The 12,296-nt window shown below is 42.0% G+C and overlaps 1 protein-coding gene across 3 annotated transcripts in view; it reads right to left on the bottom strand.

The window, feature by feature from the left end:
- Window positions 1-12,296, bottom strand: part of SDK1 (sidekick cell adhesion molecule 1) — a 389,575-nt gene that overhangs the window by 123,458 nt on the left and 253,821 nt on the right. For all 3 annotated transcript variants that reach the window (XM_077186853.1, XM_077186854.1, XM_054643643.2), the window contains one exon: window positions 5,681-5,817. In XM_077186853.1, coding sequence (XP_077042968.1) covers window positions 5,681-5,817 — 137 coding nt within the window. The remainder of the gene's footprint in view (window positions 1-5,680; window positions 5,818-12,296) is intronic.

Here is a 12,296-nt window from a genome sequence, read left to right on the forward strand (position 1 = left end):
AAATTACTAACACTTCTGGAAATTGCTGAGGAGCTCGCTGTAGATTTTGGCAACGTTATCTGTGCATGTTGCTCATCAGAAGTGCATCGTGGCTCCTGGCAGGTCACCTCAATGTCTGCCTGAAAATGAAGATGAGATGTCCCAAATGTGGAAGGCTGCTAAACTTCACACCAAGACAGAAGCCACTCATTTTGTGCTTTTCTGGCAGATTCCTTAGCAAGTTTAAGTCCTCTAGGGTGTGATGCCAGTTGGGCTATAAACACTGCATCTTCAAATTACTCCAAATGTATTTATTCCAGTAAGGGCCTTGCCAGAACGAAGTCTTTTTTAACAGGAAAACTGACACAGCAGAATACTGGGAATGCTGGAGAGGGACATTTGCACAGCAGTGAAGCTGTGTCCTTGCCAATTGTTGATTTACCAACAGCCACTTTGGCTGCAAGATCTTGATGCCAATTTATCTTAGCTGAACATTGGATTTCTTTTAGAGAGCCCTTAGAGGAAGCACACCTGTGCCATCTAGAAAAGCGTTGCTTAGGAGTTTTTTGCACCTTAGTTCCTTCTGAATTTTCACAGGCTTCCCCTCGAGACTTCCCCAACAGCCTTGTTACAGCCAGAGTGCACAGCAACAAATCAAGGGAAGCTGGAGCTAAGGTATGGCTGACCTAGTGCACTGCCTGAAGGAACTTCCTGAGGAAAATGGAAGAGGGGAGTGAAATACCCTTGTATGAGCTACTTGGGCACTGGTCCGTTTCCTAGAGCATTTCATTTGTTTACTGCCAGTGTAAACACCACCTGAGAGTGCTTAACCCAAGCAGCTCAATGTAGTGAGCAGTTTGATTCAACAACAGGCCCTATTAATCTCCTCAGCACCTTGGGGCTTTGCTCTGTTTATATGCTGCATCTGTAGAATACTTTATTAATTCTTTTTCCTCTCCTGGTGGAAGATAAAAGATCTGGCAGGAAGAGAGATTAAACTGGAAACTAATATAAACGAAGCCTATTCATCTCCTGGGCACTCTGATTCAGAGAGGAGGGCGGTTCAGGGAGCATTTGCTCACTCCTGGAGCACTGGATACACTGAGTCTGCAGAGTATCTTTAAAATTTAAATGTCAAGTCTTTTTTTTTTTTTAAATCAATAAACAAAACATTCCAAAAAAATGGATCTCCTTCATTAGATACACACAACCAACCCCAGGATTGTGCAGAAGCTCTTTTCACTGTGGAGAAGAGCAATTCTGACAAGGGAAACATGCCATAACATTTTTAACAGCGCCTCTCCTGTCCTCCAGGGATGGCTGTCACTCACCTGTCCCAGGAAGCCTGGAGAAGCTCCATGGTGACAAAAGACTTGCCAGGTCAAACTATTAAAAAGGTCCCTGTTAGACTGAACAGACTCTGCTAATCCTTCATTTAACTTAAGCTGCCCAGAACATACTCTGGGCTCTGCTGCTCTTCCCCTGTAATTGCTGCTGTCTGAACAACTTCCATGTTGAGCTGTCTGTCGTCTTACAAATATTGGCCATTCTGAATTAACTCTGATTGCCTCTCCAGCTTAATTTATTGGAAATGAAGAATCTCACAGGCTGTTCTCTGGTTTACAATGTCATTTTGGGGTTTTAGAAATGACATTTTTTCCTGTCATGAATTTTTGGATGCGCTTGTGACGCGTTCAATAACTCTGGCCATGTGCCAAGAGGCATTTCTTCTCTATTTTCCTGCCTACCCTACAGTTCATGCATTAATTGCAATTTCCCCAAAAATCATTTCTAATTTGATGTTACCAATCAGATCTACTGCAGAAAGCTGATTTTTGCAGGTTTGGAACACATTTCCATCTCTTTCCTTCTCCAGGGGCTTTTGCATAGATGGCAACATAGGAATTTGCTGTACTGCTGGAATACACTGAATTCATCTTTCAAACCTTTGTAGCGATATGATGCTGCACAAAATCCAAATACAAGCTAAATGGTTCACCCTTTGTTTGGTAAGACTTACACAAGGTCTAGCAGTGGCCTGAAAAAAAGTATCTTTTAAAATTGTCATATCTAGATCTGAGTCACAGTCATAATGACAATGCAGTTTTGCTTTGATTTTTGTAAAGATTTATCAACGGGTTCAATATTTGCCATTTGAATATTCCTACCAAATTCAGGGTGACAACTCATAGGTTTTATTAAGCATGTACAGATGCATTGCACAGGAGCTTTTATTATCTCCTCATTGGCACAACGTGATGATTCTGAGTTATATCATCACCTCACACAGCACAGATATCCCAGAATACAATAAAACAAAAATGGGCTTTTATCTTAATTGTTCTCAGCAGAATTCTACAAGTCTTAATTCATTTCTTCAGTTAAAAGACTATTCAGAATATTTTTTTGATTAATTCCTCCAGTCGAAACCTCTTTGGAATAAAATAAGCATATCCCCTCCTAACTCCATGAAGACACTTCATTGGAATTCTGAGGTAAATTGCAATGGGGCTAAACAGGTCATGAAACATCCAAAATTATATTAGTGCAAATGACAGCAATGCATGGTACTATTTATCTGAAAATCCTATTTCAAATCAAGGTTCACATTCTTGGCTCTGTGTGGGCAGGAATACTTAATGACTGTGTTTCCTTGGAACTGTGTTTTTCAAATTAGATTATAAATTTGCCCCCAAATGTTTAAGGCCATATGTCTCAAGTCACCCACAGACACAGTCTACTGTGAATACTTGTATTTTGAGAATTATTGCATTGTGCCAAATACATTAATTTTAAAAATTAGGTGGCTAGAGTCGTTCATATTCCCAGTAATTTATGTGCACGATCTGCCACTGTTTTCTTCCCTCTAATTAAAATGAGGGTTTTGTATCTCTTTACTGAATTGATATTAATGAAAAGGAGTTCTAATCCATGCCAGGTGGAGTGACACGCCTTCCTCTAATGCAGCTGGTAATTAAACCCCTGAAATTTATACTCGTTATTTTGAATCCTCTTCAGCTATTTCTCTGCAGCAGACACTGTTATGTATTCATTGATGGTAAGTGCTTCAAAACCTACCATGGCTCCTAAAGCTGTGAGAAAGTTATCCAAAACAAAACAGCTAAAAAAAGCAACAAAATAAGGCTACTTTTCAGCACCTATAACCAAAACACAAACTCCAAACATTCAAACTCCACAGAACTAAGAACAAAATCTGCACAGCGTTGCTGACTGGAAAATAAACCATAATTCTGGTGTCCCTCCTTCACATCTGAAAGTGAAGGGGGACTGGGATGGGAGGATTGCTCTGCTGTGGCAGTGACAGAGCTCATAGAGGGTGCTCCCTGTCTCCCTGACAGTCACTCCTTCTACAGCTCAAACCCCAAACAGAAACTGTCTTTGGAAAGCAAAGAGTTTCTGCAGAGTCATGTCAGGCCAAGCTCTACCTACACAACATCAAATGCCATCTTTGTGCACAAACAGTGCTTGGGATGGCTGGGAACAGAGGGAAGGTGATGGTTTCCAGAGGAGCAGGAGATCTGGAGAAGCTAAATATTAACCACACACTGCTGAGATCAAAATAACCCTGAAAAACAAACACTTCAGGAAAATAGAAACCAAAACAAGCCAGTGGCAGTGTGCAGACGTTTCAGTCAGTGTTCCAAACCAAAGTCACTGCTGACATTGCTGTCCTGCTCTGTATATATGGAACAAGAGAGCACAGCAACAGTGAAATATCCAAGGGCTCAGATTCTTCCCTGTTCTACTTCTGTGGGCAATCATTTACACATTGCACATAAAAGCAAAGTAAATAAAGACAAAAATTTAAAGGACAGCAAGACCTGGGATATATCTGGGAGTTAAGATGCTCAGGTCACAACAAAGCTGGCCTGTTTGCAGCTCTGAGCTGTGGCAGGACACAGACCTGTGCTTTGGGACAATGAGACCCTCTCAGTGGCAGACTGCAGTGACAGCAGCCAAAATTCATTGATCTATCACAGAGTGAGCAGTGGTTCACAGGACCCTGTGGTGTTCTCAGGGTCTGTGTGCATGCTTTCCAGAGAACTACTGTTGATTTTGGCTGAGCCTTCGACAAATTTCAGTGAATTAATTCTAAAACGATGGCACATTTACCCCATTCCTATACAACTGCAAAGCATCCTTGGTAGAAAGGACTTGAAGACCTTCCAAATTCCTCCATGACAAAAGAAAGATGATGGAATGAATGATCTTCAAGGTCCCTTCCAACTGAAACAATTCCATATTTCTCCTGGCATTAAATGAGCTGTCTTTTCTTTTAGGGACTTGTCCCAGTTGATGCAGCCCACTGCAGGATCCAAGTGCACATGTTCTGCCACCTCTGTGCAAATACAGCTCTAGGGCCTTTGCATCATATTCCCAGACTGGGGCTTCACTAACTTGTCATCAACAAAGCCACTGGGAAACAAGGAGCAGAAGGGGAACATCCTTGGGCAAAAGATCAGGGAGGGAAAAGAAGAAAACCAGGCAGTTACTGGCCTGTAGCTATAGGAGGGAAGGAGAGAAGAGTGAAAATAAAAAGGAAGGTGGTGGTAAAAAGGTAGAGAAGGAGTATGAGTGCAGGACTGTGGATTTTCTTACTCATTTGTTACAAAAAGATCCAGAGTCTTTGATTGAAAAGAGCTATTTTAAGGGCAGCAGTCCTGGGCACGACTTTGGATTTCTGCTAGGATCAGAAACCTGCACTTAGCTTAACAGTTGTCAAGATCATTGGTTCTGGGACCTCCACATCTGAGAAGTTATGCACTCCAGCCTGCAAAGCAAAAGGCTTGTATGTGATCTGAAGCTCAAGTTTCCCCCTCAAGCTCTCAGTGTGGCAAAACAAACTGCTGCTCTCCAGATAATCAGAAATCAGAACTGTTTCACATTCAGTTATGCAGTGACTAATTTCAACATGTCACAAAAAGTGATGCTCTTAATTTTTTCATCAAGAATCAATTGTTCAGCTTGGATTTCCAGCTCCTAGGGTGATAGAGATTAGAAAGTATTGCCAAGGTGACCGATTTCCATATACCCTCATCTTTCCATCAACTCCTAAAGAGGCATTAGCAATGTCCCTGAATAACCTTGCAGACTGAGAGCCTGGTGTACAGCATGACAAAACTGGCAAGTGGCAATTCCCAATGGCCAGGTTTGTAATGCAGGAAGTCAGATATTTGGATTGCACTCAAACATCCTCAACCACCTACCTAAAGGAAGGGTGTAAAATGATAATCTAGAGAAAGCAGAGAAAACATATGAGCCCACAGAGAGGTAAGACAGCAGCTCCTCTTGACAACCAAGTTTGTTCCTCTGACAGACCACCACTTCCTTGAATTATCCCTCTCTCTGCATCTTTCAGGTGAAATTTGGGCTCTGAATGCCCCGAGAAATCCATGTAACTGGTGAAAAAGCCATGGGAAGGAACAAACTGACTACTGCTGCATTGAGGAATGAGCTGCTGTGCCTCAAGTCTGTCTGGCAACACCAGAGGTGGAACTAAGTCCTGTAAATCAATCCCTCCACCTCAGCCTTCTTTGTCACTCAACTCTTCCAGCGCGCAAACACCTGAGTGTAAAACCCCTTTGTGCAGGCTCGAGCAAACTGCAGCAGCACTTTGCCAGCAGCTCTGGGGAGAGGGAATGGTTAACAACACCATGGGGCTGAGAAGTATTTGACTTACTGTTCTCAGAGAGCTCCACCACGTAGTAGAGCACGGGGCTGTTGCCGTCGAAGGGGCGCACCCAGGAGAGCACCACGCTGCGGCTGTAGGAGGAGTTCAGGGTGGCCACCAGGTTCTGAGGGGAGTGAGGCAGCTCTCTGCAGAGGAAAAGGGTAAGAGAGGGGGAAAAAAAAATAAACCAGCACAGAAAAATTAATCTCTATTTCATTCAGCTCCAGTCTTACAGGCCGCTAAAGGCAGGCGACATCAGCCCTGTGTGATGATGGATATAAAACCACCAGCAGCTATTGTACAATTAAAGATGTGAAAGACATCTTAGAATTCTTCACAATTTTATCCTGTTTGGGGGGAAAAAAATAAAAGATTATGCTGAAAGTCCCAAGGCTGATGGATAGAACAGCTAATGGACATGTTGCTAAATGTGGCAAAAAGCCAATTTTCATCCTGTTTTTGACTGAGCAAGTTGGTCAATAAATTTCCTCTCTCACTTTTTCTCCCGTCTTACAATGATGTCCTACAATGTGACAGCAGTGATATGTATAAACAGTAAAACACATGGGAGATATGATTTAACATGGAATTTTTCATACTCAAGGAAGCAGAAGACATTGACACTATCCACACAGAGCGACTAATCAAAATTACCATATGTATTCTTAGTATTCTTAGGCTACAGAACAGCTTGATTTACTCATGGATTCAGGCTTATCCTGTCATGGGTAGAATCCTTCCTCCCTATAATAAGGATTTTTTTGGAAGCACCCAACCAGAAAATGCAGTGAAAATGCCTGCAGAAACCCCATGGAAATACAACATAAAACATTTCAAAAACAAAAATAAAATAGCAGCTCAATTAAAATGTGTAATTTCTACACATAAAGGAAATTTGTAGAAAAACATTTCATTTGTACCCATTGGCTCAAAGTGGAAGCTGCATGATGAAGTGAGAACACTAATTCTGCTGCAACCTTTAAATGCTGATGCATTTTAAGAGATAAAAGCCCTTCAGCATTATACTTAAGCATGTTTTTTGCTCCTTATCCTCCTGATTCCTAAGGAGAATAAGAATTTCAGAGTGAAGGAAAAGCAGGGAGGGACATTTTTTACCCATGCAATCTGCCTTCCTCCTCAGGAAGGCTGAGGGTGACCCTTCCACAGCTCAGGCCAGAGCAGAAAGCCATGAGGGCACTCACATGCTTAAATTAAAAATGCAGCAATTGCTGCTTGTGATGTATTTTGCCACTGAAGGCTCAGAGTTATTTAAAAACCGCAACTCCTCAGCCACTCACCAAAATAAATACAGGCTCTGGCTCCAAGCCAGAACAATAAATATGTCCTGGATTTCTGTTTCTACTGGAAGATTGAGGAACATATGGGGAGCCAGACAATAGTTTTATTATTTTTCTGTTAAGCCGCGAATGCTTTTGTTTACGCGTTTCTGATGAATACACACTGTGGAGTTAGCACCAAAAAAAAAAATTAAAAAAAAAATTGCTGGAAGAGCCAAAGAGTGGCAAGAAAAACACACAGCTAATGAGGCACCAGAAGCAGAAGGCACTTCCCTGCCCACCTCTCTCCAGGCAAGAGGGGTTGATATTTCCTAAGGCTAAACCTGAGACTCAAAGCCTTGTCTCATCTCATTTGACTTTAAACGCGGAACCAAATTAGCAGCACGGTGACCCCAGGCTCTTTCTGTAGTAAACATGGAATGACACCTCAGGGTGTGATTCAGATCTCAACTTCATTAAATCGCTTGCTTGAGATGCCTTGATGGTGAGGAGTTTAAGTTGACTGTTCTCACTCCTTTCTGGGCGTGCACTGACAGCTCAGACACGGCCACTTTGGGGCTAAAACAAACATCAGGCACAGCAAGGATCATGTGTGGGCCCAAAGGGAGTAAATTTTGAACACAGCACTGTGAAATTTTGGATAAACACGTTTAGGGAAGAGGGGGACCTGGAAACAAAGCAGGAGGGCAGCTGACCTGGGAGACAGAGTGTGGCTGTCACTGGAAAGTGTGGGGGTGTAAGATATGGCCATTTACCCAGGGACTACAGGAGTGTGCTGCTTAATTTTGAATGAAACATTAAATTATAATAAACATTAAACCTCCACCACAATTTATCATTATGTCCTAGGCAAGCTGGTTGGAAAAGTTTTTGTGATTAAGCTGGCAAAGGTAATTACTAAAGGGAAGAGTGAAATGTCTTGTTGCTACATGGCTCACACAAGTCCCAGTCCCTACTTCATTTATCACCAGTCCCTGTGGGGAAGAGCTCAGAGAGGGGCTGTGGCTCCAGCTCCTCCTGGAAGATGATGGCCATGGAAGCAGCAGTGTGGGAGGAAGGGGGGAGCTCACAGCAGATTATCCCCATGTGTTGCTTTTCTGGGCAGCCAATGAGCACTCCTGGTATATATTATGGGTATTTTCAAGGTATGTATTTGCTACTCTTGATGTCCCATAAATTAGAAGGGCTCAATTAACAGCTCACTTGAAGACAGAGACTACACAAATAAGAAAGACTTAAAGCTTGGTCTCTTTTTCCAAGTGCACAAGACTCAGAAGACTTTTGAAAAAGAGTTTCCCTGCTTTTCCCCTGCTTTCCCTGTTTTTTAAATGCACAGACTGGGTTAAAACCTGGGGTTTTGTTTGCTTAGGATTTGGGTTTAGTAGCTTTTTCTCTCAGATTGACAAGGACAATCAGCAGCAGCACCAGGGAAATGGGCACTTTCTGTTCAGACAGAGATTGAGTAGCGTGAGCTGCTGCCTCCATCCAGGACACCCCATCCACAAATATCACAAATATTGGGTTTGTCTTTACCCAAACGTGTCCACGCTGAGCAGCAACAGATGGTGCTCACAGATTTAAACCCCTCGAGGCAGACAGAACAAGTGCCTAAGAAACACACCTGGACAGAAATGAATATTTAAAGCTACAAAGACGTTTCAGCACAGGAGTGTACCTCTCTCATTGCACTATGCAAAAGCAGAGATTAAAAAGTAGTAATTTCTACTTGAGCATGCACTTACACTTTGTCTCCTTCTCATTTGCTACCACATACCCTGTGGAAGGGATGATAAATGAGACCTGTACCACCATCATGAATATTCATGTTCCCCAAAGAGATCATTGCTTCTATTTTTCCTTTAAGAGGATTACTTTTCCTTGCTTCCAACACCCAAGAAATGATTGCAGAGCATTCTAATTTCAACCCTTTCTCAGGGTGAGGAAGACCTCAGACTAGAACTGGTCAGCACCAAGAAAGTGGATGAGGTTTAGAGCAATAACACCCAGAGCACTGAACAGACCTTGACCAGACATGCAAAGTGTAATTCCATCATTATCTTTCTTTTGTTCACTGAAGCCCCAACAGGAATTATATGGAAGTTTTTCAATACAGAATATCTTAAAACCTAATTTTTCTAATGCTGAAGAGTTGCATGAGGCAAGTTTTCCATAACTTATTTTATGTGATAGCAAAATATGTGCATGGACACTTTAAAATCTGTAATTGATAGATAACCCCAGGGTTAATGGCATTGCCACCAAGGTGACCTGAGGGAACTCTGACAAAGCAATTAAAGTAGTGCATTTGCAAGAAAAGAACATGAAGTCATTGTGACAATCTGGGAGAGAAATATTAGCCAGTTGCAGATGATACATGCTCAAAACAGAAACCCTAATGTTTTGAGTCAGCTCATCACTGCCAGAGGGCAGCTGAAAAATTCACTCAGCAAACACATAGAGTGTTTTATAAAATTAGCTAAAAGCAGACTATTTGCTAAGAAAAATAAACCAGACACGGTTTGGAGAGACTTCTGAGAAAAATGGTCCAACAGCAGGTAATTAGAGAGCCTGTGACTGAAGAGGGGATTACTAAAAAGGCACAGGAGATTAAACAAGTTTTCTTGTCGGTTTCTGAAAAGCCCTGCTCCTGTTTTCTAATGGGCTCCCTCAGCCAGGTCCAGCAGGCAGGGGCTGCTCAGGAGCAGGTGGTTCATCTGCCAGGGCTGATAACAGCTCTGGGCTGAGGCAGGCAGGGAATGCAGCACTCAGCCCTGATGGCTCTGCTCCGAAAAGTTTATCATGGTTTAAATTAACAAACGTGGCAACTGCTGCTCAGGACTGTGCAGTTTCTCTTGCAAAAGAATCCTCTCCAATTCCTGCAAGGCAGCCCTGAGTTTTGAGGCTCTCTGTCTCTCACAGGTCTGTAACACGGGGAATTTTTGGAATTAAAGGGTTGCTGAGTTCCAGAGTGCACAGATTTATTTCCCATTTCAATCTGCTCAGATCTGGAGATGACTTGGGAAAGAGGTTTGAATTTTATGCTTTCTTTTTGCTGAAAACACCTACATTCCTGCTATACCTTCAATGACAAACAGACACAATGGCATTTATTTCCAAATGCATTTCTGGGAGATATTTCTCCTTTGAGTATCAAGTGCACTCAGACTCCGCAGTGAACCTTGAGTCTTGGATGACATCTCAATAGAGAGCTTGGAAAAATAAATAGAAGCCTTCTTTCCAGTGAGGAAGGAATAATATATTTTCAAGTTTGACATTCCTTCTGCTTTCTCTCCCTGGAGAAAGGAGAAGAGATGGGCAGTTGGAACCAAGGGATGTGGGATCTGTATCAAGTTCCATTTGTAATTGGACATCCTTTTTATCACTTACCCTGCGTTTGTCACACCGATTTTAATTTTAGCAATAATTTTTTATAGGATATATTGGGAAGAAATTGGAAGAAGTGGCAATTATAAATAGTCCAGTAAAAAGGGTATCCAAATTCATGGATAGATGGCTGACAAAGGCAATACTCTGCATTCCTGGCAACCCACTGGGGTTTATTATAAGTGGTTAGCTCCCCTCTCCTGCTTTTGAAGAAGACAGAACAATAATAGCTTTTTCTCTGATGAAAGGGAACTGAAAGGAGATGAACTTGCTGCCAGGAATAAATTGCCTATTTTTGTATTACATTGTCCTTCCCATATATTTTGCATAGAAAAAGAGCCTAAAAGATTTTACTATATGTTGTGACATAACAGAGGCTTGTAGAGGGCTTTGATTTTCCAACAATGCAGCATTACCATACTTTGCAGTCACATTCATACAACAAAGAGATCCTCTAGCTCGGGCTGCAGACAGGCTTGTATTGAGCAGTGGGTATCATCAGGCACAGATAGTGGTAATTCTGCATATTTTATACATCCTGAGAATCCTCAGGATACTTTGAGCTGGAATCAGCACAGTTTCCCATCAGGTGAGTGATACATGGTGATAACTCAGCTTTTGCAGCTTTAGGAACAAGCCTTTTTTCCTCTGTATGTATTTCAGGCTAGTGTTTACAGGACTATAAAGTAAGCTAAATGAAGCTGGGATGTTTCATAACATGCAATTACTTTCAGGATCAAACTCTGTGACTTGCAGGGATGCAAGAGAAGCGGGGGGCTCATCATCAAATGTTTCTGATATGCAGTCGAGAAATTCTACCAGGAGAAAAGCAAAGTCAGTGTAAAATTAAAATCTATCTCTTGCAGAATAGAAACATCACTCGCAAATGTTTTACCTCATGCAAATCAAATCAAGTGATGTACATGGAGAATAAACACATTTAGAGAGAAGACAAATGAATGAATAGAGTATCTTGACTAGCAATTAGTTTCTGTGCCCAAGTACCATCAGTGCAAAATTGATGAGCAAGGTAACCTTTGGCTGCACTTTAGCAAGTTCTTCATTAGTTTTCTGGCTTTCCTTTGCAAATATTTTATTTCTTCTTTCATGCTGAGGAAGATGATCCATCCTGTCTGCAGCACCAATGTCTCTGTGCTATCCACGCAGGTTCTTCCAGCAAGGAACACAACCTTTGTCCCTGACCCAGCAAGGGCAGGCAAAGGAAGAGGGAGTTTTCTTTCCTTCTTTTCAGAGATTTGGAAACTGGACCACTCAGAGATTAAATAATTGAATCAGTTTGAACAGAAATCAGTAACAAACTTATTTGTGCCTTTGGAAATTCCTCTTGATGGGCACAGAGGTGGAGAAAGAACATGCTGCTTCCTGGGGGGAAAAAGGTGGGGAGAGATTTGGAGTTGTCAGGCAAGGCTGTGTGGGACACAGTTATCCATTGGTGGCTGCTCCAGTCTGTAACTGGTTGAGAGGCCTCCTTTGAATATTTATCTACCATTAGTGCTACTCAAGGCACTGAAGTGTAAGTGCTCATCGATGGGAATGTGCATGCCCTGTTTGTTAATGCTCTGCAAGAGGGAATTATCCAGGAGAACAGGGAATGTTAGAGATCTGTCATTCCTATACAAGCTGGAATTTAATTTAAGCTTTACTTCAGATGTTTCCTTTCCACATATTTTCTTCTTCATTTCACTCCTGTTGTATCGTGTATCTCTCTTCCTCGCAGATCTGTGCTGCTGAGCCAAACGATAATGATGAAAGCTGCAAGGAAATGCAATGTTTTCTGGCAGTATTGCACTACCTGCAGCCCTGCTTTGAAATGAAATGTCACAATTCAAGGTATTATTGAGTGACTTATCAGTGACTTGACTCCTCTCAAAGAGTGGGTCTGATAGATTCCTTTAATTCCTCCAGGAAAAACAGGAGATGGG

Source organism: Agelaius phoeniceus, chromosome 16 (genome assembly GCF_051311805.1).
Source record: "Agelaius phoeniceus isolate bAgePho1 chromosome 16, bAgePho1.hap1, whole genome shotgun sequence".
Taxonomy (NCBI): Eukaryota; Metazoa; Chordata; class Aves; order Passeriformes; family Icteridae; genus Agelaius; species Agelaius phoeniceus.